At 39.8% G+C, this 20,100-nt stretch overlaps 1 protein-coding gene across 8 annotated transcripts in view; it reads right to left on the reverse strand.

Annotated features, from left to right (window-relative positions):
- Positions 1-328: 328 nt before the first annotated feature.
- MBTPS2 (membrane bound transcription factor peptidase, site 2) overlaps positions 329-20,100 on the reverse strand; it is a 47,788-nt gene continuing 28,016 nt past the window's right edge. The window contains exons 10-13 of one of the 8 annotated variants that reach the window (XM_080377585.1): positions 10,916-10,978; positions 6,116-6,197; positions 5,725-5,925; positions 329-4,987 (exon numbers count right to left, since the gene is read on the reverse strand). In XM_080377585.1, coding sequence (XP_080233711.1) covers positions 5,838-5,925; positions 6,116-6,197; positions 10,916-10,978 — 233 coding nt within the window. In that variant the 3' untranslated portion in view covers positions 329-4,987; positions 5,725-5,837. Of the gene's footprint in view, positions 5,926-6,115; positions 6,198-10,915; positions 10,979-11,474; positions 17,395-18,600; positions 18,758-20,100 lie in introns of those variants that run through there. The other 7 variants (XM_080377584.1, XM_080377583.1, XM_080377582.1 and 4 more) reach the window with 7 other exon arrangements.

Raw genomic sequence — 20,100 nt, forward strand, 5'->3', positions numbered from 1 at the left:
ATTGTATGTTGTCAGTAGCATTAGCTTTAGGCGCACTTCTGTTTGTGAGCCTCACTTCTACCTTTATAATAATTAACGGAGCCTAACTTTAAGGGTCGATGCATGTGTAATTGGCAGATTAGTCCTATTCATATGACATACGTCATGCATGGCATATTTCATTGCCTGGATTATATGCAGTCTGTCTGAATGGTCACCCTAAGTAACACATTTACAGTATATCCTACTGCAGAGCACAACTGTTCAGAGCTCTATTTATAAACTGTTTAGCAGTTAAAAATCTTGTAAATGTTCCTGTCCATAAAAGCAAGAGTTCCCACTTCCAATGTATTAGTGAAATGCACACATTTATTTACAAATCAGTCTCTGGACTTGTTTTATCAATTCTAAACCCCAGCTGAATCAATGACATTTTCTCTCTTTTCAGCTGGCTTTCAATCAAGCTCACAATCACTTTCCCTGTGTGCCTTGAATGTTTAATCGGTAAACACTGCAGGGAAATATTTAACTACAAACAAAAACCTATCCTCACTGATATGACTTAAACACATAGGGAAATTCCTGTTTAATTTTCTGAAATTGCTTCCTTACAGCACTAAATACATGGGATTAAACCAACTTTAAGGAAATGCAAACTGAGAAGCAATAAGATGCTTTTGGCCCTGTGCTGCTCTGTAGGCTTTGCAAAGATGCTATCATGCAGCATTTCAATCATGGCAGGAATGAACTGGAAGTTGCATGAGAACAGGTGGTGGGTAGGTAAAAGGTTGCTATAAAATCTGAAACCTCCCCTAAGGTCACATTGCAAGCTGCTTGAAATAACAAATGTTAAAAACAAGTAATGCAACTGTCATGTAAATACAAAAGTGCTGTCTAACTAATAAGACAGGGACATAAAAAGACAAAAAAGAGGACCCACCTCTGAATGAAGGAGAAGAAATGGCTGTCTATATGACCTTTCCTTAATCCCTACATCCCTTCTGCAGTGTTAAGCCCCAGTCATCTCTCCCATTCCCCCTCTGAAAATCCCATCTTCTCAGTTCCATTTTCTCTTCTTTTGTGTGATCATCACTTCACATCTGCTGAATGGAAGCCTTCTTCTTTAATGCTCTCCCAATTATTTCCCCTCCTTCAGCTTCGTTTTTCATTTGCTGCATGTGTTGTGTTTGCATGGCAAGGTTTTCATAGTGAGGGGCTACAGGGGTGGCTTCTGTGAGAAGCTGCTAGAAACTTCTCCATGTCCAACGCAGCCAATGCCAGCTGGCTCCAAGATGGACCCACCACTAGCCAAGGCCAAGCCTGTCAGTGATGGTGATGGCACCTCTGTCATAACATATATAAGAAAGGGGAAAATGTTGCTGTGCAACTGGGCAACACTAGCTGAAGAGAGGAGTGAGAATATGAGAGAGCAACAGCTCTGCACCCACGCAGGTCAGTGCAGAAGGAGGGGCAGGAGGGGCTCCAGGCACCAGATGAGAGATTCCCCTGCAGCCCATGGTGAAGACCATGGTGAGTCAGGCTGTGCCTCTCAGCCCATGAAGGTCCACGGTGGAGCTGATATCCACCTGCAGCCCACGGAGGACCTCATGCTGGAGCAGGTGGATGCCCAAAGGAGGCTGTGACCCCGTGGGCAGCCTGTGTTGGAGCAGGCTCCTGGAAGGACCTGTGGCCCCATGGAGAGAGGAGCCCAGGTTTTCTGGCAGGACTTGTGACCCCGCAGGGGACCCATGCTGGAACAGTCTGCTCCTGAAGGACTGCACCCCATGGAAGGGACCCACACTGAAGCAGTTCATGAAGAACTTCGGCCCATGGGAAGAACTCATGCTGGAGAAGTTCATGGAGGGCTCTCTCCCATGGGAGGGACCCCACGCTGGAGCAGAGGAAGAGTGTGAGGAGTCCTTCCCCCCTGCAGAGGAAGGAGCAACACGGACAACCTATGATGAACTGACCGACACCCCCATTCCCAGTCCTCCTGTGCCGCTTCAGGGGAAGAGGTAGAGAAAATCCGCAATAAAGTTAAGCCCAGGAAGAAGGGAGGGGTGGGGGGAAGGTGTTTTTAAGATTTTGTTTTATTTCTCATTACCTTGCTCTGATTTGATTGATAATAAATTAAACTGATTTCCCCAAGTCGAGTGTTTTGCCCATGATGGCGATTGCTGAGTGATCTCTCCCTGACCATATCTTGACCCACAAGCCTGTCATTGTATCTTCCCTCCCCTGCCCAGCTGAGGAGGGGAGTGACAGAGCAGCTTTGGTGGGCACCTGGTGTCCAGCCAGGGTCAACTCACCACACAGCCCTGATTGTCCATAGCTCTTTGATACCTAATTCACCTTAGTATCTTCCATTCATCTTAGCATCTTTATCCGTTATTTAGGAATCAGCGGGGCTTTCTCTGGCTTCCCATTCAGTCACTTGCCCGACCTGTTCTGAATCAAGCAGTTTGTTCTTAGATTGTTCTTACTTTCCTCTTCTTTTCCTAAGCCATACTTCATTCTGTTTGATGCCAGTCATTTTCATCCCCTCCTGCTGCAAGTCCTTTGTATGATATTCATTCCATCAGTTTCCGATTTCTCTGCTGTTGACAACCCCTTTTTCTTGCTCTGCCTGCACTGTTGGTGACTTCTTGACTGAATTAGTTTTCAAAATGCATACTGATGTTTGGACTGCGTGACAGAGATGTTTAAGAGCTAGTATCTTTTTCAGAAGGCAGTCTTTCTAGTGCACACTACTTTCAAACCACCTTTGCACCAACACCTGGAGGCCCTCTTCTCCGATCTGAGTCACATCCTCATGTCACTGCACTCAGAAAGGGGACTTTCTACCCAGAGAATGTATGACCCAAGTACTGAAAGTAAAAGGGATCAGCAAAACATCAAAACATTATTGCTCCTGTTTTACAGCAACTGAGCTGAGAGTTTAATTCAGACCTTGTAATACTTAGTCTGATTTGTTAATGGTGGAAATATTTTGCAACTTAGAGTGCCATCTCCCTGGTTTTCCTAGAAGCCAAACCAAGCCTGGGCAGATGTGGAGATTTTCTCAGCATCTGCCGTAGTTACTTGGTGTCACAGTTAAGGTGCTGCCGACTTTGCTGAGCTGTATTGCAGGCTTTACTGTGGAGTACGAACAACCAGTAGAAACTGGTTTAAGGGCACTAAACCAGGCTGCTGTTATTTCAGCTGCCCAGGAAACTAGCGTGATAGTATATAACAATGTGGTCAGTGCCCTTACTGGCAATGCTTCAGTTTTTCCAACCTTTTCCTGTTTTCCTTCAATAAGAAGTAAATCGCAAACATTCACAGATATGAACACAAATATTAATGTGTAGTAAGCAATGTTTCTGGTGTGCAAGTTGGCTCTTTTTAAAGGACTTGATTTGCTGCTCTGTTGCACTGGAAAAGTAAATCCTTAAGAACGGGAGTCCTAAAAACATACCCAGATTCAGTAGTCCCTTTCCAGAATCTTGGCCACATCTTTACATGATGTATGTAATGCTTATTCACTGCAACAACCTCTTTCTTCCTAAAGCAAATTACCCTTCAACAAGGTTTTACCTTAACATGTCTAATGCCCTCAAGGGAGATAAAGCATTAAGCCATGGATTGTATGAAAGTATATAACCTGCTATATATAAGCTGTTAATAATCCCCAGCCAGAAGTGCAGCCTTTCAAATAGATGACACAGCTGGCAAACCAAACATAATTAGGTAAGGAGTCATAATGCTGTAAACAGTCCTTCTCAATCATATCACCACAGTCATTTCTTTTGGAGAGATCTAAAGAACAGAAAGGTTGACAAATATATTTGCTAATGAAGTCCTCAGCTAAACCAAGAGCAAAACGCACAGATGCCTTCCTCCTCCTTTCCTTCCTCCTGACTGCATAGGAATGGCTTGCTGAGAAATTATCGCTTTTTCATTTAAGAAACGTGTTTTTACTGGCAAAACAAAGGCAGGCAGATACTAATAACTCTGCAAGTGGTTCTGGATTTGTTAGTGAGAATGAGAAGTCAAGATGGGGAGGTAGGGGAGGTGCTGGAAAAGGCAGGAGGTAGAAGAAACATGGGTTGTGAATTCAGCGTCAAACTGGTGATGGATGTGACAGTGAAGATGTATTTCTAACTGGCTTCCCGATCTTTAGTCTTGATCTTGGCAGAAAGACAAAGAAAAGGCTAGTGAACAATTCTGTAGGTAAAAACGTAATTATTTATAGCTACAGCAGCATGGAAGGTGGAAAGGTGACATTTGAGGCCACACATATAATTGAGAATCCTTGTCTTTAAGCATACATTTGACTTATTTCTAAGCCTGTCCTAGCTAGGGTGATTTCTAAACCACTGTCTTAATCATCAATATTGTCAAGCATTATTATCTACTTTTCTGACTCATTTTATTGTAATTTTTACTTTAAAATAAGAAGAGATGGATAATGCCAGATACCTAGCAATTACCAGTTGTTCATCATTGTGTTTCAGTGATCTTAATGACACATGAATATATAAGAAGTGATACTTTGTTGCTAAACTAAACTTTTAAAATCAGGAATGATTCAGACCAATACTTACCATCCTTAGAACCTGTTCTAAAACATTCTTTAGAGGAATGTGACATGCATGAGTAAAGACCTTTTGAGTAAGGTAATCAGCCTTACTGAATAAACTGTGTTATTCATGCAAAACATTTTATTCATTAACGTGCTATGGACCAAGGAAAGAGAAGAAATAAAGCAGTGTAATACTCATTGGTTTCAAGTTACTTATATGGGGGTTTTGGGGTACTGTTTTATCCTGTTACACTTTATGCTGCCTCTCTAGATGCTCTGAGCAATCCTATATGTGAATATATTCCTTCTTCAACATGGTTGTGGAGCAGGCTGTACCTGGGCTGCGTACCTGGGCTGCGTCTGTAGTGCGTTGGGTGAGAGGCAGCCCTACAGCATGATCGCTTCTCAGACGGCTCTCTGTGGTGCTCTTGCTCTCTTTACTGGCTGTAAAGAGAGGAAAAGATGACTGTCCAAATGCCTAAAGCAAATGACTCAAGCTAGGTGGGGTTGAATCCCTGGATTCCTCCCCTCACAGCAGCACACCGTTCCATTGACCAGCAGCCTTGAAAGCTTGTTACAGTCCACAGCAGAGAAAAACTTCCAAATTCCATTTGATTGCTACATCCTTATGCTTCAAGACAAAATAACTTTTACAAGATGTGCTTAGAAGAACAAGCCTGTGTCTTAACAGTACACAAGTAAGGAGCTTTGCAAAACAGGTTACCTCTAACAAGGGAAATCCCTTGCTTCATTCTACAGATTGAAGAAACTAGGGCAAGGAAACTGTTTTCCTACCTCAGCAGGTCCAGTTCTGTCATGTTGCTTAGGCCATGTCATCTTATTCTACTATTACTTTAATACTCGATATTCCACTCCAAATGGGGGCAGGATGTTTCCCACTGACATCAGTGTAGCTAGATCATGTCTGTGGCAAATAAGGATGTAAGAAAGGAGCCCTTTATATTTTCAAATTGATTACAGCCTTATTATTCATGCATAATTTGGCTCTGTTTTCATGTGAATATCATATTTGGTGCTTACTTCATGGACACCATTTACTCTGGACCTACAATTTTCTAGTATCAGGTCTAATTGTCTCACTGCAGTGTTAAGATTTCATTAAGAAAACATTCCAAAGCCTGGGCTGCACCAGCAGAAATTTCAAATTTCAGATACCCAACTGGCTAATAATTTAAACTGTTCTTCAGACAGAGGACTTTCCTTACGGCTGGAGAACAGCAAACTTTTATCAGCAACAAGCTTGCCACAGTTTCTTCTCAGTGGTACATCCAGGTCAAACATCTGGAGCAGCTGAAGAGACAGCCCATTTCAAAGCTCCTTTGTTCATAAGGTTCCATGGCCAAAGTTGTACATTTCCTAGGCTGCAAAGAAAGTTAGATTATTTTTTTAACATAGAAAAGGTATTTCAGCAAATACTGTAGAAAAGCAGAACAGCTATTCAAATATTAAAGCACCATTATTCTATAAAACAATAGTAATTTTCTCCCAAAGCTTAAAATTGACAGTATCTCTTTGACATTCCTCTCCAACAAGAAAACACCTCATTCTTACACGGCTTGTGTGCATAGAGGAAGCATCCCCACACAGACTGCTGCATGGTATTGATGGTCCCGGATGCCGAACCCTTTATGCTCTAAAACAAACACAGCAAAGATTAAAAAAACACAAAACCCAAAAGAAACAATATAAAACGTTCCTGGAAACATCGTGGCTCTATCCTGGAGATTGTAAGTAGGTCCTGGCAAGACTTTGAACTCACCTATAGCATTAGATAAATGGTCTGGACAGTGATTCACTGAACAGACATTGGATTGTGTCCAGACTGTCTCCCATCTGCTGTATCCGGCTCTTACCCGTGCACACCACATTCTCAATGACAGAACTAACCCCCGCTGCATTTTGTGGGATGCTTGATTTTAAAATTCCATGCTGAGACCAAGTGCTTGACTGAGCCTCTGTGGCCAGAGGGATGGCATGGGTCATGGCCAGAGGGACAGCATGGGTCATGGCCAGACCCCAGCCCGGACACAGTGTGTGAGCTCCTCTGCTGCGGCAGGGCTGGGCACATGTGGAAGACTTTGGGGCTGCTTTGGGTAAAAATCTGAGCTAGTTCTGGAGGCCTGTTGACCTGAGGGTAAGTGAGGTCCTAACTGTAGAGTTTAGTGAGCTCCACTGGGCTAAGTCGCTCCTTGGAACGGTAGGTCCCTTCCCGAGCCTGGCCCTGACAGGGTGCAAGGGCTGGCTGCCCCACTTGATGCTTTGTGTCTTGGACCCATACGGAGCTGCTAGACCACTTTTCTTTACTGCAAGCTCCGGTTTATGGATCTGACAATGCCATTTCAGCTGCCTTCGCTGTAGCTACAGCCTGTATGTTTCACAGCTTTCAAGGCCGCTAACAATCACTATTTTTATCGAAGCTGGTGTCAGTCCAGGTCAGCGGAAGTTAACCAAGTGCTTATCAAATTAGCATCTCTGTGTATACACAAACCCATGGCAGAAGAAAAGAGGTTCATTTTGCATTTCAAAGCACCCTTTTGATCTAGAAGAGTGCCTTCATTTAAGGGGCATTTTCCCAAGTTATTTACATATTTATTTGTAATTAATAATAGAAATTAGTATTTTTAAAACCTGCATGACCATTCCTTTTCTGGATTCTTTTTGCTATTTTAAATCAGAGTATGACAAGTTTGGTTTCATGACTCCTTAATCAGCTACATTCACTATCTAGAGGGGTTTTTTTTCCTTGTTACTATGATGAACTAAGTTCACCAAACCTGGACGCCTCATTTGGCTGCAACCTTAATGCCTTCAGGTACACTGTAGAGCTGTAAGAGCTCATGCAAATAATTTGCATTCACTGGCATTTGACTCAGTATAGAGCATGAGAAACAAACTGGGGAATCACATATATGAGAACGGAGTGATGTATCACATTTAGTGTCACATTTAATATCATGTCATTAAATGATACAATTTAAATTTTACACCATCCTTTGCGCATGGTAAGTGAAAGCTGAGATGTTTTCTTCAGAATTGCTTTTGGTATTTTCATGTCAAGATAAAATTGTGCAGTTCCCAGTTAGGTAAAGTCTCAAGTAAACAATGGGTTTCTGCACATTTATGAAAAAATACTGCTTGGTAATATGCTAAAGTTGTCATAACTATTACTATAATATTTCGACTTCTGGTTCATTTACATTCAATTGCAGTTAAAGTGGTATGCAGAAGTCAGTTAGGTTAACTACTGAAGTGCTCTCCTTAGGAGTAACTTTGGAGATAAATACTGGAAAAATAATCAAAGCCTTCATATATTACAAAATAATAACTTGCCTGCGCTGGTCAAGTATATGAAACAGTGAATTTTGTCTAGCTGTAAAAAGCATACTATACAAGTTTTGGTTTGCCCATTTTTTCCTTCAGTGCCACAGCACGCTGAGCATTGCAAATGCCTCACAGAACATCGCTAGGGAATAAATTCAATCATCTAATAAAGAATGGTAAACAGTTGCAGTGTGAAAAAAAAAAAAGTTTGTTGGTATAGCCAGTGGTAAGTACCCAGGAATTTGTGGTTTACAATGCATGTTCATAATCTGGCTTTGTTGATTTTGCAGCGATGATAGAGATACAGGTGGTTTGGCCTGGTTTCTGCTAGTCATTTAAATAGCTGCAGGAATGAAAAAAAAGCCAAGGGGCAAAACATTATAAAAATTGATTGATTAATTTTTCTTAATAGTTGCATCTGTGAGGTCAAGTTTGTGCTGAAGAGGGAATGTGGAAACGTGAGAAAAATTCTGACTTTACATCCAGACTAACTGAAAGTAAGATTGAGCCTGACCCTTAAATAGGGAGAGCACCACGACTCCAAGGTCTAAATGCCCTGAACTGCTGTCTAGGACAGGCTTTCATTGCCCCTCTGATCTTACCGCATGGGATGTTTCTACCAATGATGGACGTTTGTTAGTTTTATTTGCAGGTCAGCTCTATAAATGTTTCAAGAAAAAAAAAAAAAAAGGTAGGAAAAGTGCTTATTGTGCAGTTACTGAACAGCACTTCCCTCCACTTGTCAAGTATACATGCTCTCTTTCTCAGTTAAAGATTCTGTAAATGAACTAGCCACCTCTCTCTATCACATCCCTTCCCTGATTTTATCCTGTTCCTAACTGTAAGTCTCACCACTTCTTTTGTTCTGCAAGGAAATTGAGTTAAGTACACCACTGTGGCAGTTGGCCAGGCTGATCACAGCCCCCTCACGCAGCCTTGCCTCCACCTGGTGCCTCCTCATCGCTTCCTGTAAACCTGTACGCTGCTGCTACCACCGCTCCACATCTGGAAACAGATGGTATCTTCCTGATAAAATAACCCTTCCTTTTCCTTTTTCTTGCTGTAGGTAAGGCAGCAATACTCATTGCTGCTGCTTCCAGACCTAAGGTCCAGAGCAGGAGGAGCACGCATGTATTCTGCTAGCCTAACTTTTATAAACCAGCCTGTATAGCACTATTATGCACGAACATAAAAGCTTAGATGTATTTTTACGTCAAATAAAACTCAACTCAAATAGCCTTATATTCCACATGAGTCAAAAAAGAAAAGAAATGCAAGGCAAGAAAAGGAGTCAGTCTGGCTTGATTTCTTGCCCACATATAAGCATCCAGCGTGATACAAACTGTCCTCAGGTACCCCTCCTAGCATCTAGCTGCTGGTCCAGAATGTCTTTGATCTCCCATAGGGCCTCACCCACGTCTGCCAGCCCCATGCGTAGGTCTTAGAAACCCTAAGCCCTAAACCAACAGGAGTAAAAAGGATGCAACTGGGGGATAAGTTTCAAAACTTTGTTCCACATCAAGTTATGAACCCAAGAACACCCTAGGATATCTTGGACCACACCAGATGTCTATGTGGGTAACTGAACAAATTCAGTAGGCTTAGAGGAATTTAGACTTTAAAAAATATCTGGTAATACTTTCATAGAGATCCTCACAGAGCTGTGAAAGGGGAAAAGATAGAGACTTTCATGGTACAATAGCAAGTAAAAAGGATCATGTTTAACAAAAAATAAAAAAATATTTCTTTTTGGTTTGAAAGATTCCTCCCAGGGGAAATGAAAAAAGATGTACGACCATGTGTTTTCAAGACTGTCAGAAGTGGCAGTTACATAGTACTCAGCCACTAGTATATTTGCAAAAAACTAAAAAGACATAGAATTAATCAGAAATGTAGAGAATAAGATATCTAATTGGTAAGAACATCCAATTCTATTTCAACAACACTGGAGCCTTAAAAGCATCAAAGTGAACACTAGACCCGCATCCGTCTGAGGCAAAAAGAAGGGAAAAGTCAGAAGTCTGGGTGACTGCTGCTCAGACCTCAGGAATGTTGTGGATTCTCCCATCTTACCACTGTAAGATTAGAATCAAACCTTAAATTGTATTTAATTGGGTAGTTCACATCAAAAGCTCATGAAAATCTTAGATAAGAATTAAGTGAGTTCAATGCATACAGATCTACTAAAGATGTTTAGGAATGCTTCTGCTTGATGATTCAAACTGGTATGATCAGATGAAGAATTATATAAAGCCTTCTTTATAAAGTTACCAGAAGCAAGACTCGTACAGTATTTCTTTTTAAACCTTATCCTGAAATTATACTAGTGATTAAGGCAATGTTCCTGAAGGTGACATTAAGACATCACTGCTTTTATTCTAGACTACAGAATATACATAATCAGAATAAGGGTTAACATTTTCAGAATCAACTGGAAAGCCTCAGGACCCTCCTAGAAACCTAAATGCTTCAGGAAACATAAACTACTGTATCTACCTTTAACACGAGTAAGAAAAAGAGGGAAAAAAGCACCATCTCCTCATGCAAGTATTCAGTAAATTGCATAGTGACTCATCTGGGAAACCCTACCAATGTGTCCAATCTGTGCTGTGTGCCTATTTCTCATGGTAATCTTTTATCTGGGAACAAAGCCATGCTTGCTGAAACAGCTCTGCTTGCATAAAGTAACAGCTTCTCCAACAAGCAACAAAGGACAATTTAGTTCTCAGTACAAACAACCTGGCTAACTCTAGATGAGCTTGCCCAAGAAACAAGGGCAATAAAGCTTCATTCTCCAATAAATCTAAACAACCTGGTTACACCATGCTAACACAGCCCCAGATAGCATCTGGATACCTAAGTGAGCTTGTTCAGAACTAGCCAGGGAATGTGTCCAGCTGTGGGCTGGCCTGTATATAGAAATCAAAAGGTTGTGAAGTGTAACATCACCTTCATGTCATTCAAAGATCTGACTTTTTCGGTTCTTCACATAGGACTGGTCTCAACACCCAGAGAGGTCGTTTCACTTACCTTGACTATGGCATCCTGCGTCAAATACTTCACTACAAACCAAGCTAAAAGAAGTCGGTAACTCTGTAAGAGAAGAATTACACAGGAACTAAGCCAAGAGAGAGGCATTTGCTCCTACAAGGCAGTCAGGTTTACCGTGGACACAGAATGAAGCTAGCTTTACACAGAACCATGTGTAGGTGTCTGTCTGGAGGCACTTCTGTTGTAATTCAAACTGTTACTGAGATAAGCTGGTAAATAAGGAAAGTAAGGGGATAGTTATTATTAATTTTAGGAGTTGGTCAGGCATTGGAAAGGACAGTGATACCTTGTGGTACCTCGTCACTACCCAGAGAAAGAATACAAATTACATATGAAGAGTGTAAGAATACATGAGAGAATATGGTAATTGCCACAAATAAGGAATTATGTTACTCTTACTTTAATTTTAAAAACAGATTGAACCACATTAACAATCAAACAATGAATTTATTTGCAGGATACATTTATCATACATAGAAAACAATACTTATTGTTTGGTTGATTTCATAGAGAAAAAAAGCAAAACAAAAACACAATACATTATTCAAAGTGTTCCATTTATTTGTTAGCTGACATTTTCAAAATGAAGCTTTTTTTCTTTTTTTTCCTTTTTTTAAAAAAAAACCTATGATTGTGAACAATGCATAGTGGGAACAAAGGGTCTAGAAATCTAACATTCCACAGCTGTGAGTCAGTGTGAAAAATAAAGCTATGTAAAGGAAAAAAACCCACAGTGAATTTCAAAACAATACATATTCCATTGACAGACTTCAGATAAGATCATCTGAGCATATGAAATCTAAAAGCAAAGTTATGTAAGGAAAAGAGGAATTTAAAATATTAATAAACAGGTTGGGAAGGAAACCCCCCAGATTTCTCTTGGATGATGGCTTGGAAAGAGCCTCCAAACTTTCAAACTAGTATTAAGTGGAGGTCAATTACACTGTGATGCCACAAAAACCAGCCTAAGATGAACACCTGATGGTGGGAAATATCCAAGTCCATTTTACTAAAATAAGCTACAAGTACCACATACCACTTATTCAGCACATTTATCAATGGAAAGACAAAGTGTTTTTTTTTTAAAAAAAAGTTTGATCACTTGTCACTGAATGACTCAGTGAAGGGCTGGAAAACATATCTGCATGCTCTGAAATGTTAATTACAAGTTCTTTTCACGTTTCATGCCAATGCAAATGGAATGAATGGAACTGCAGTGTCATATCCTGCTCTTTGTTCCTGTCCTTTCACACTGGGTCAGCAGTGTGAAGGTTTCATAAAGCTGCCATAAACTGAAGTCCTTCACTGCCCTTAAGTCACTGCCATCTGCTCTTCACATGATCCTAGTGGATGAGTCTAAGGAACAAGAGTCACAGAGCTGCCGTTTTCTGGCAGTCCCTAGTACAATGCTTCCCAAATGCTGCATTAATATGCACCCCAGGCAACTCAGCCTGGGGTTAAATAACTAATCTATATATAGTATTACATGAAATTCAGGATAAAGAGGGTATAAACCAACTGCTAATATTGGATCTTACTTGAGTTAGATTCAGCTTCCTTACTCACAAGGTCATAAGAACAAAGCTGAGGCAAGACTCGTTGTGGAAATTGGTCTGAATGCAGGGGTATAGAACATATTTTACAAATAACTATTTCTTTCCAGGGTTTAACTCACATTTCTTTAAAACAGTTAAATACAGACTAGGCTACATAAACATTTATAAGCCTCATAAATGATATCCAGATACAAATTCAGATCTTTCAGATAGAAGACATGCAGAATTTATTAAAAAAATATTTACTACAGGTCAACCTTTCCATCATGTAAAATGTACAGGAAGCTATGGGAAAAGTTGGATTGTTGATGTTCTAAACTGAACAAAAATATATCCTTATTTCAAGAAAGCTGAAACACCTTCACTACCATGGGGAGGTCTGTCCTGGAAACTATTTCTTCAGTATACTCTACACAGCCTCACTCATCCCAGTTATCATTCAGAACAGCACAAACAGCAGCATTTAGAGAGTGATGGATTCTAAGGTTGATCTCTTTTAGTTGCCCTGAAAAATCTGTATTTACCATGCTTGTAGCTGAGGCTTCAGAGAAAGCAATAAACATATTTTAAACATCAGCTGAACAAAACTCGTGCAGCTCTGCTTATTATGTCCATCACTTGTCTTCTGTTAATAGAGAAGTTACATCAGTTATGGGAGAAAAACATAACTGCAATTTTAAAACCCAGTGAAAGCCATGGAATTCATAGAGAGAAGGAAGAAGAAAAAGGTCTACATTGCAAGTATGGAGGACTGCTGTTAAAAAAAAAAATCCCTAAAAAAGCAGCATTAGAGACTGTGGCTGTGTATGTGCCTATTATACGTATGTATGCATGTATATGCATGCATATACACAAACGCAGAATCATCATCACTGAAAAAAATAACTGTCAATATAGTTGGTTGTTTCATTCCAAATAAAAAGGATGAGTGAACAGATTTTCCACTGTGGCTTATAAATTTGGGCTGACTAATCTGCAAGTTTGTCTATACTTTTTCTAGTGGAGTCTCTCTCATGTAACTTGTACAGAAGCAAGCTGGTATAAATCTCCTAAGTTAGCAAAGTGTGTGTAACATCCCACATGCTGAGAAGTTAACCATTTTCATGTCTCATCATGCATTATCAGAACATGCTATAGAAGTCTTTGCTGATATAAAAAAAAAATTCTCATAGAAAATCAGAACAATGATTATAATAATGAAATTATTCTGGTAATTTTCAAGTAAAAGCTATGTATAGCACTTCTCAATGTTAGACATTACTTTTTCCATCTGATACAGATTTACAATGTATAGTATATATAAATAGTAGTATCCATCAAATCTTTAAGAGTGTTCTGTTTTATACTCCAGTCAATATGCCCCACAATTATATTGATGTATTCTGTATTAAAGAATACGGTACATTCCGAGGGGCTAATTAGAATAAGAAGTGGCAAGATTTCATTGTAAGGAAAGGCTTCCTTTTAATTTTGACAAAAACAGAAACTGAAGAAACATTGCAAATACTCCAGAGTAAAAAGCTAACAAAAAACCCCTTGTGCCCTTCTGTGTTCTCTCTTGCTAAACAAACAGAACCCCAGCAAACCCCCTCCGATTAACTGTACATATGGCACATGCTTATCAGCACGTAATCTGTACGTTAGGATTATGGGAGAACGAAATGGATCCACTGAACAACTTTTTCTTCAGAGACTCGTCCAGCTTAACCTTTGTCCACAAGTAATCTAAGATGTGCTGGGTCACCCATTCAAACCCAGTTTGCTTAATGTCTAAATTCAAAGCACCTGTACGTACCTAAATCGACCCTTATTCAGTAGAATTTCAGCACATGGAGAAATGGACCCATGAATTATTTCTAAATAATTCTAGTACTCTCTCTCCCATGTAAGATAACCAGGGTCTTTACAGCGTACTAATGTAACCATAACCAATGTCTTCTCCAATCTCTTTTTGACTATGAGGTCAAACACAGTCTGAAGTTCTACTTAGAATAAATGTGGCTTTCACCGATTATGTAAAGTGAAATAAACTGGATTTAGTTTATTTTGATAAAACATCATGTTTTGGTAGCACATTAAATAACCAGGAACAACCTGCTAGCCTCATTATAGCAGATGTAACTTGTGTATGTTAATTCAGAAACTTTGTTTTTTTCAGATCTCTTGCCTACATCTCCAGGAGAGGTACTATGCTAAAAGATCGTCCCAAGCAGTTGTAGTCAATATGAATATCTGAAGTATCAAACTTGAAATGCTGCTTCACATAATATTTCTGAAATCACCATAGATGCATTTGTTGTTGCTTTAGATAGTAAGACAGCACTGCAACTCTGATACCTAAAAAGTAGCCGTTTTGAAAAGTAAATATCCTGCCTTACTAAATTGCAGTAAAACTCTAAGTGCAAGTTAATTTTGTGCACTGTAGACTGGACAAGACACAGAGACAGAGGAAAGTGGCACACAGCCACTGGAAGGAAGAGCTCAGATTAGTACGCACCCACTTAGGCGAGTGAGCAGTCTTCTCTGAGCCGGGCTTTGTGCAAGAACCAGGCTGTTCCCATCCCTCCTAGCCCATCACAACTGCTCCCCGAAACCTCTACATGTTTCCAGGAGTGATGATGAGTTAGACTTTCAGGGTGTCTCCAGAAGAAAGAGAAGCCCCCTGGCAGTTTCCGATAGTTTGTTTTCCCTTTCTTGCACTCTTCATGACTTTTAACTTTCCCCAAAGAGACCAACTCAGGCTGGACTGCCTGGAGGATTTACTCTCTCTTGCCGGGATCTGTGACCACATGCCTGGGTTGAAATGATCGAAAATGAGAGGCATGGGCCTGCCACCCCACAGAGGTGAACTTTTAAGAAGCCCACCCAGCCTGTGACTGCACTGGAGAGGTAAGTAAACTAACACAACAAACAAACAAACATGCTTTTTCATTACTGTTTGCAACATCTTGAGAAGAATAAATCTTAAGGAAATGTGAAGGCTACTTTGCAAAAATACAGTAATACATCAGTGGGCAAATGTGAACATCATAGTTATTAATCTATGCGGTAGCACCAGGAGCTGGGCTCAACCCCACTTTTAACATTACCCAGGCTTTTAGTTCTAGTGCAAAGAGAATCTGTTACCTGGTCATGAATGCTTGGGTACTCCCTGCAGGCCGGTACCTGTGAGTTTAGCTTCCTCTTCAGTTCCTAATGGAAAGGCCATTTCTGTAAAGGAACTCTGAGCTGCAGCACAGTGCTGGGAAGCACTGTATGAGCCAGAAGTTGCAGGGTATTTCTCAACATTTTCCTATTGCTAATATTTAGGTTTCCAAACTTGAGCATTTTTTGGTTTTGTCGTATCAGCCTATTGAGGCAAGGCTCTGATTGAACCCGATTTATATAAACTAGGAAATATATCACAGGAGGACATGACAGTCAACATATAATCCTATTGGATACAAAACATTACAGACTTAAGGAGCTTCGAAGTATGTCAGACATACTTCAGTCAGCAAAACACTGTCTGTTTTTCCACTGTTCATTTAAGAACAAGGATATGGTCTGTATTCATTTCAGAAAGCAAAGCCAAATGTTTAAACAGTTCAATTCACAAACATATTCTTCCTCTAAACAATTCTGTTCCAAGACCAGCTTCAGATAAACATCTTTGTTAGCTATCTTTGAACAGAATGCATCCTAGCAAAGGAAAACAACCCTTTGAAAGACAGAGAACCATCAGTGAGTTACTGTACATATTACATGCATAGCATCAGAAGATAGACACCATAAAAATAAACAGGTTTCACTTTTAACTGTAAACAGGTATAATACAGTGTTATTTTCTGAGTAAAACAACACAAACATTACTTATCACTTAGGAATAATTGTGCACAGCATACTTCAGCACTCAGAAGCTAAATTTCGGTTATCTTGTATGTATTGCTGACAAATACTGCCTTTAAAAAAATCTTCAGCTGCTTATGATAACATAGAACCGAATGTGTAAGAAGCAGACATGTGGGCTTTGTTATGCTCCCACACGCCTCATTCTCAACAGACGTTGGCACTTCTCATCTACATCCTGAGGACACCATGCTTCCAGTCATTTTGGCCAGCTGAAAAGGAAAGATACTAACCCATATGGCCTCTCTCTCCTCATTAACACGTGGTAAGCACTTCTCACCATTTTGAGATCAGACTTTAGGCTTCTTAGAGTCCAGTTTGGTAGAATAACAGATCAAAAAAACAAAACAACACTCAGGACTATGCTGACTGGGAAATGAGCAGAGCCCACACAGATTTTCTGAAAATTATTCAAATTACAAAATAAAACCTAAGTATTTTATTCTCTCACTTTACAAATGTTTGAGGCCAAATAATTCCCTTATTTTGAGATGTAAATTAATGAAGTCTTAGGCTTTTTCCTGTGAAACTTTACAATGCAATTTCTCCAAAATTAGCACAGTGCTTAAAGAGTATATAAAAAGTTTCCCACTGCTTTTTATTAGATTTCCCATGACCACAGGCAAAACGTTTGTACAGTTTTAAATTAAAACAGCAGCCACCAGCGAGTATTCTTTCAGTGTCATTTTAAGGGAATTATTTCAATTTCAGTACTGAACAAGCTTTAAAAGGCAGTGGGTTCATTATTTTTGTGTACTTTGAGAAGTGATGGAAGTGCATCAAATGTTCTACCGTGCTGTCACCATCCAGAGTCCCAGTGCAACATTGGCAGCCAAAAGTGCACTACCACCAAGCAAAATTAAAAAGCCAACAAGCTCTCTGTTTTGTTTTTCTACAATCAGGGAGCTCAGAGTGGCTTCCAGGAATGAATTTAATATCCACTGACCATCCAAAGCAAAGCAGGGTACAGCATTGATAACTGCCAGTGCTCCTGACAGTGAAATTAGGTACCTGGTTAAAATTAGTTAAGGTTCATGGATAATATCCAAGAAAATGTAAACAAAAATTTAATACAAAACTTTTTTTATTTCGAGTATGCAGAAACATACTTATTTTTTTAGCTGCCATTCTGTTTCACAGAAATTATGAGTGCAATGGGTTTTACACCATAACATACCAGCTCAGCGAACTGCCTTTATAGATTCATTTGTTTTTAAGCACTACGTTTGGATACTTAACAACCTGTGCTCTTCACAACACGGATGAAAGCAGGAGACAGCAAATCCACACTTAATAATGCCCATTTTCCTTCCTTGGTTTGTGTGGTTTGGAGAAAGGTTATAGCTCTGACACCACGCCTAAAGTGAGAAATCATTCTAGACCTATGACCTAAGTATGAAATAATGATTAGGAATATTTTCCAAAACACTCCCTTGCTGAAGTAAATGGTTAGAATATAATTGGAAATCTGGCCTCTCTCTCCTACGTACCTGTTAGCTAGAAAAGTTGAGTGGTTTTCCGTACATGCATGTGCATGTGAGAATGAGGCAAGGGTAGGCAATTTTTATTGTTGGTAAAGGATTGCTGACTCTAATACCTACCTCCATCCTATAATGGCCAGACAAGAAGACACATTACTCAGAAAGCAGCTGGGTCAGTGTGAAAGTTGGTGTGTTCCCAGAAAAGGGGAGCTTATGTAGCTTCTTTACTCTAGTTTTATGGACTACACTGTTTAATTGCTCTATAGCCACACATAAACACTTCAGTTTCTAAGGCTAAGGGTTCTTAGATTAGCCATATGCAAGCCTACTAACTTTTATGTATGTGTATATATATAATCCCATTTTTAAACTGAATTATCATCCTGCTTTTTGAATAGGCTAAGTTTCTTTTCTGTTGAAGAAAAAAAAAAGGAACTATACACTGCTATTTAGTTCAGTATAATGACTCAAAAATCATAAAACTCTGACATACCAAAGCTAGCAATAACATCTCATTTGTCCTGCTATAAATTCAGGCTTACTTTGATTTTCTCAGAGCTGTTAAGAATTACCCTCAAGAAAGAGTTAAAAAAAGCACCGATCAAAATCTCCTGCTAAGCACAAGAAAGTGAGAGATTTCATTCTGAGCTTGGCGAGTGGACAATAATCAATGCAGAGATGGAAAAAAGATGTCAGACCTCTACAGAAATGTTTCAGAGCATCCTGTCTAAAAGGATATCCAATGGAAATTTTGCTGTGTCACCAAATTCCAAACAGTTCCCTTCTTGCCTTAAGAGAACAAACATACTTCAAAGGATACTTGCAAAATGTCTCTATCACCACCGGCAGATCAATGCTTAGAAAGTTTTGTCGTGGTACAAAACTGCTGAGACTTACTGAAATGAAAATAAAAAGATGCACAAATCATGAACAATCATTCCAACATTATAACATTTATAAGTTTTAGATTATAAATTTGCAGAAAAATCAGATTTCAAATGACAAATAACCAATCTAAAACCAGGTTTGCTTGGGTTTTGTTTTTAGAAGAATGCAGCCATTAAATATTTCCTAAACATGGTCACTGTCATAGTAAAGTCACTCCACAGAATACAATTAGCATGATTTCAGTAAAAGTAGATCTAAGATCTAAGATTTTCAGAGGCAACTGGACATCTGTAGTCATAAAGACCACACTGTGTAATAGAAGTTCTTTTCAAAGAAAAACATACAAAAAGAGATTATAGTCACCAGACTTTTTCAACATATGCAGCACACATGTATACATTCATACTGTGGGTGCACACATGTACTTTTCTCCAAAGACCAGAAAATTCTTCTCTTGCAGTACCTGCAGAAGAACCCCCTGACCTGAGACTGAGCTCATGTTGTATAGGAGTGGGGCAGATAGGGAGCAGAATTCTGGACTCACTCTGAGAAAGCAAAGGCTAGGAGATGATGCACAGCTGCATTACATATCTTAACACCAGTTAGCCAACACGTAAGTAGCTTCTTTTTCTGCCTTCATATGATACTGTAAGTGACTCCAAGATGCAACTTAGTGCAACTTAAAAACCTAGGAGGTGGGACTCAGCATCCTTCCTATAAACAGTGACTGGAAAATTGCAGTGTCAAGCACCACATGACCTTGAAACACTTCCTTAGTACTGTAACTTCTTTGAAGAGGTGCATGAAGCTTCAGCTGACTGCATGTCAAATGTTTATGAGAGACTCCTCAAGAAAACTGCGGTAGCTTGAGACCTCCCAGAGTGCACTGTTAGTGCAGGGATGCTCCATCTGGGTTGTCTCATAAAAAGCCTTGATGCAGTCTTTCAAAGTAAACAGCAGTCTCAGTCTGCCAGCCTCAGGAACTGTTTGAAAGCATTAGTTCTGTGACAGCTGCAAGAGACACTTCTGCTACTAGAAGGCTCTACTCATAGCATAGCAGAAGAAGATTAGGTAAATTAAGGCACAATTAAAAATTTGCCTTTAGAATGAGCTTGCACAGTATCAACAATAGTCACTCTGTCCCTGAAGAACAACTTTGGATGTGAGTTGAGGTCAGCCACAACAGCCTGAATTTTCCCTACCCACCTGGGAAAAAGTTATAGCTGTAAGAAATACCATCTCCACAGAGACATGTGAAAGCAAGAATTCAAATCCCATTCAAAACAAATATCCCTTGGGAAAGGAACAATTTAACCCACCCTTTGACAAATTTTAAAACCATAGGCTAAGA

This window comes from Falco punctatus, assembly GCF_963210335.1.
Source record: "Falco punctatus genome assembly, chromosome: 2".
Classification (NCBI taxonomy): domain Eukaryota; kingdom Metazoa; phylum Chordata; class Aves; order Falconiformes; family Falconidae; genus Falco; species Falco punctatus.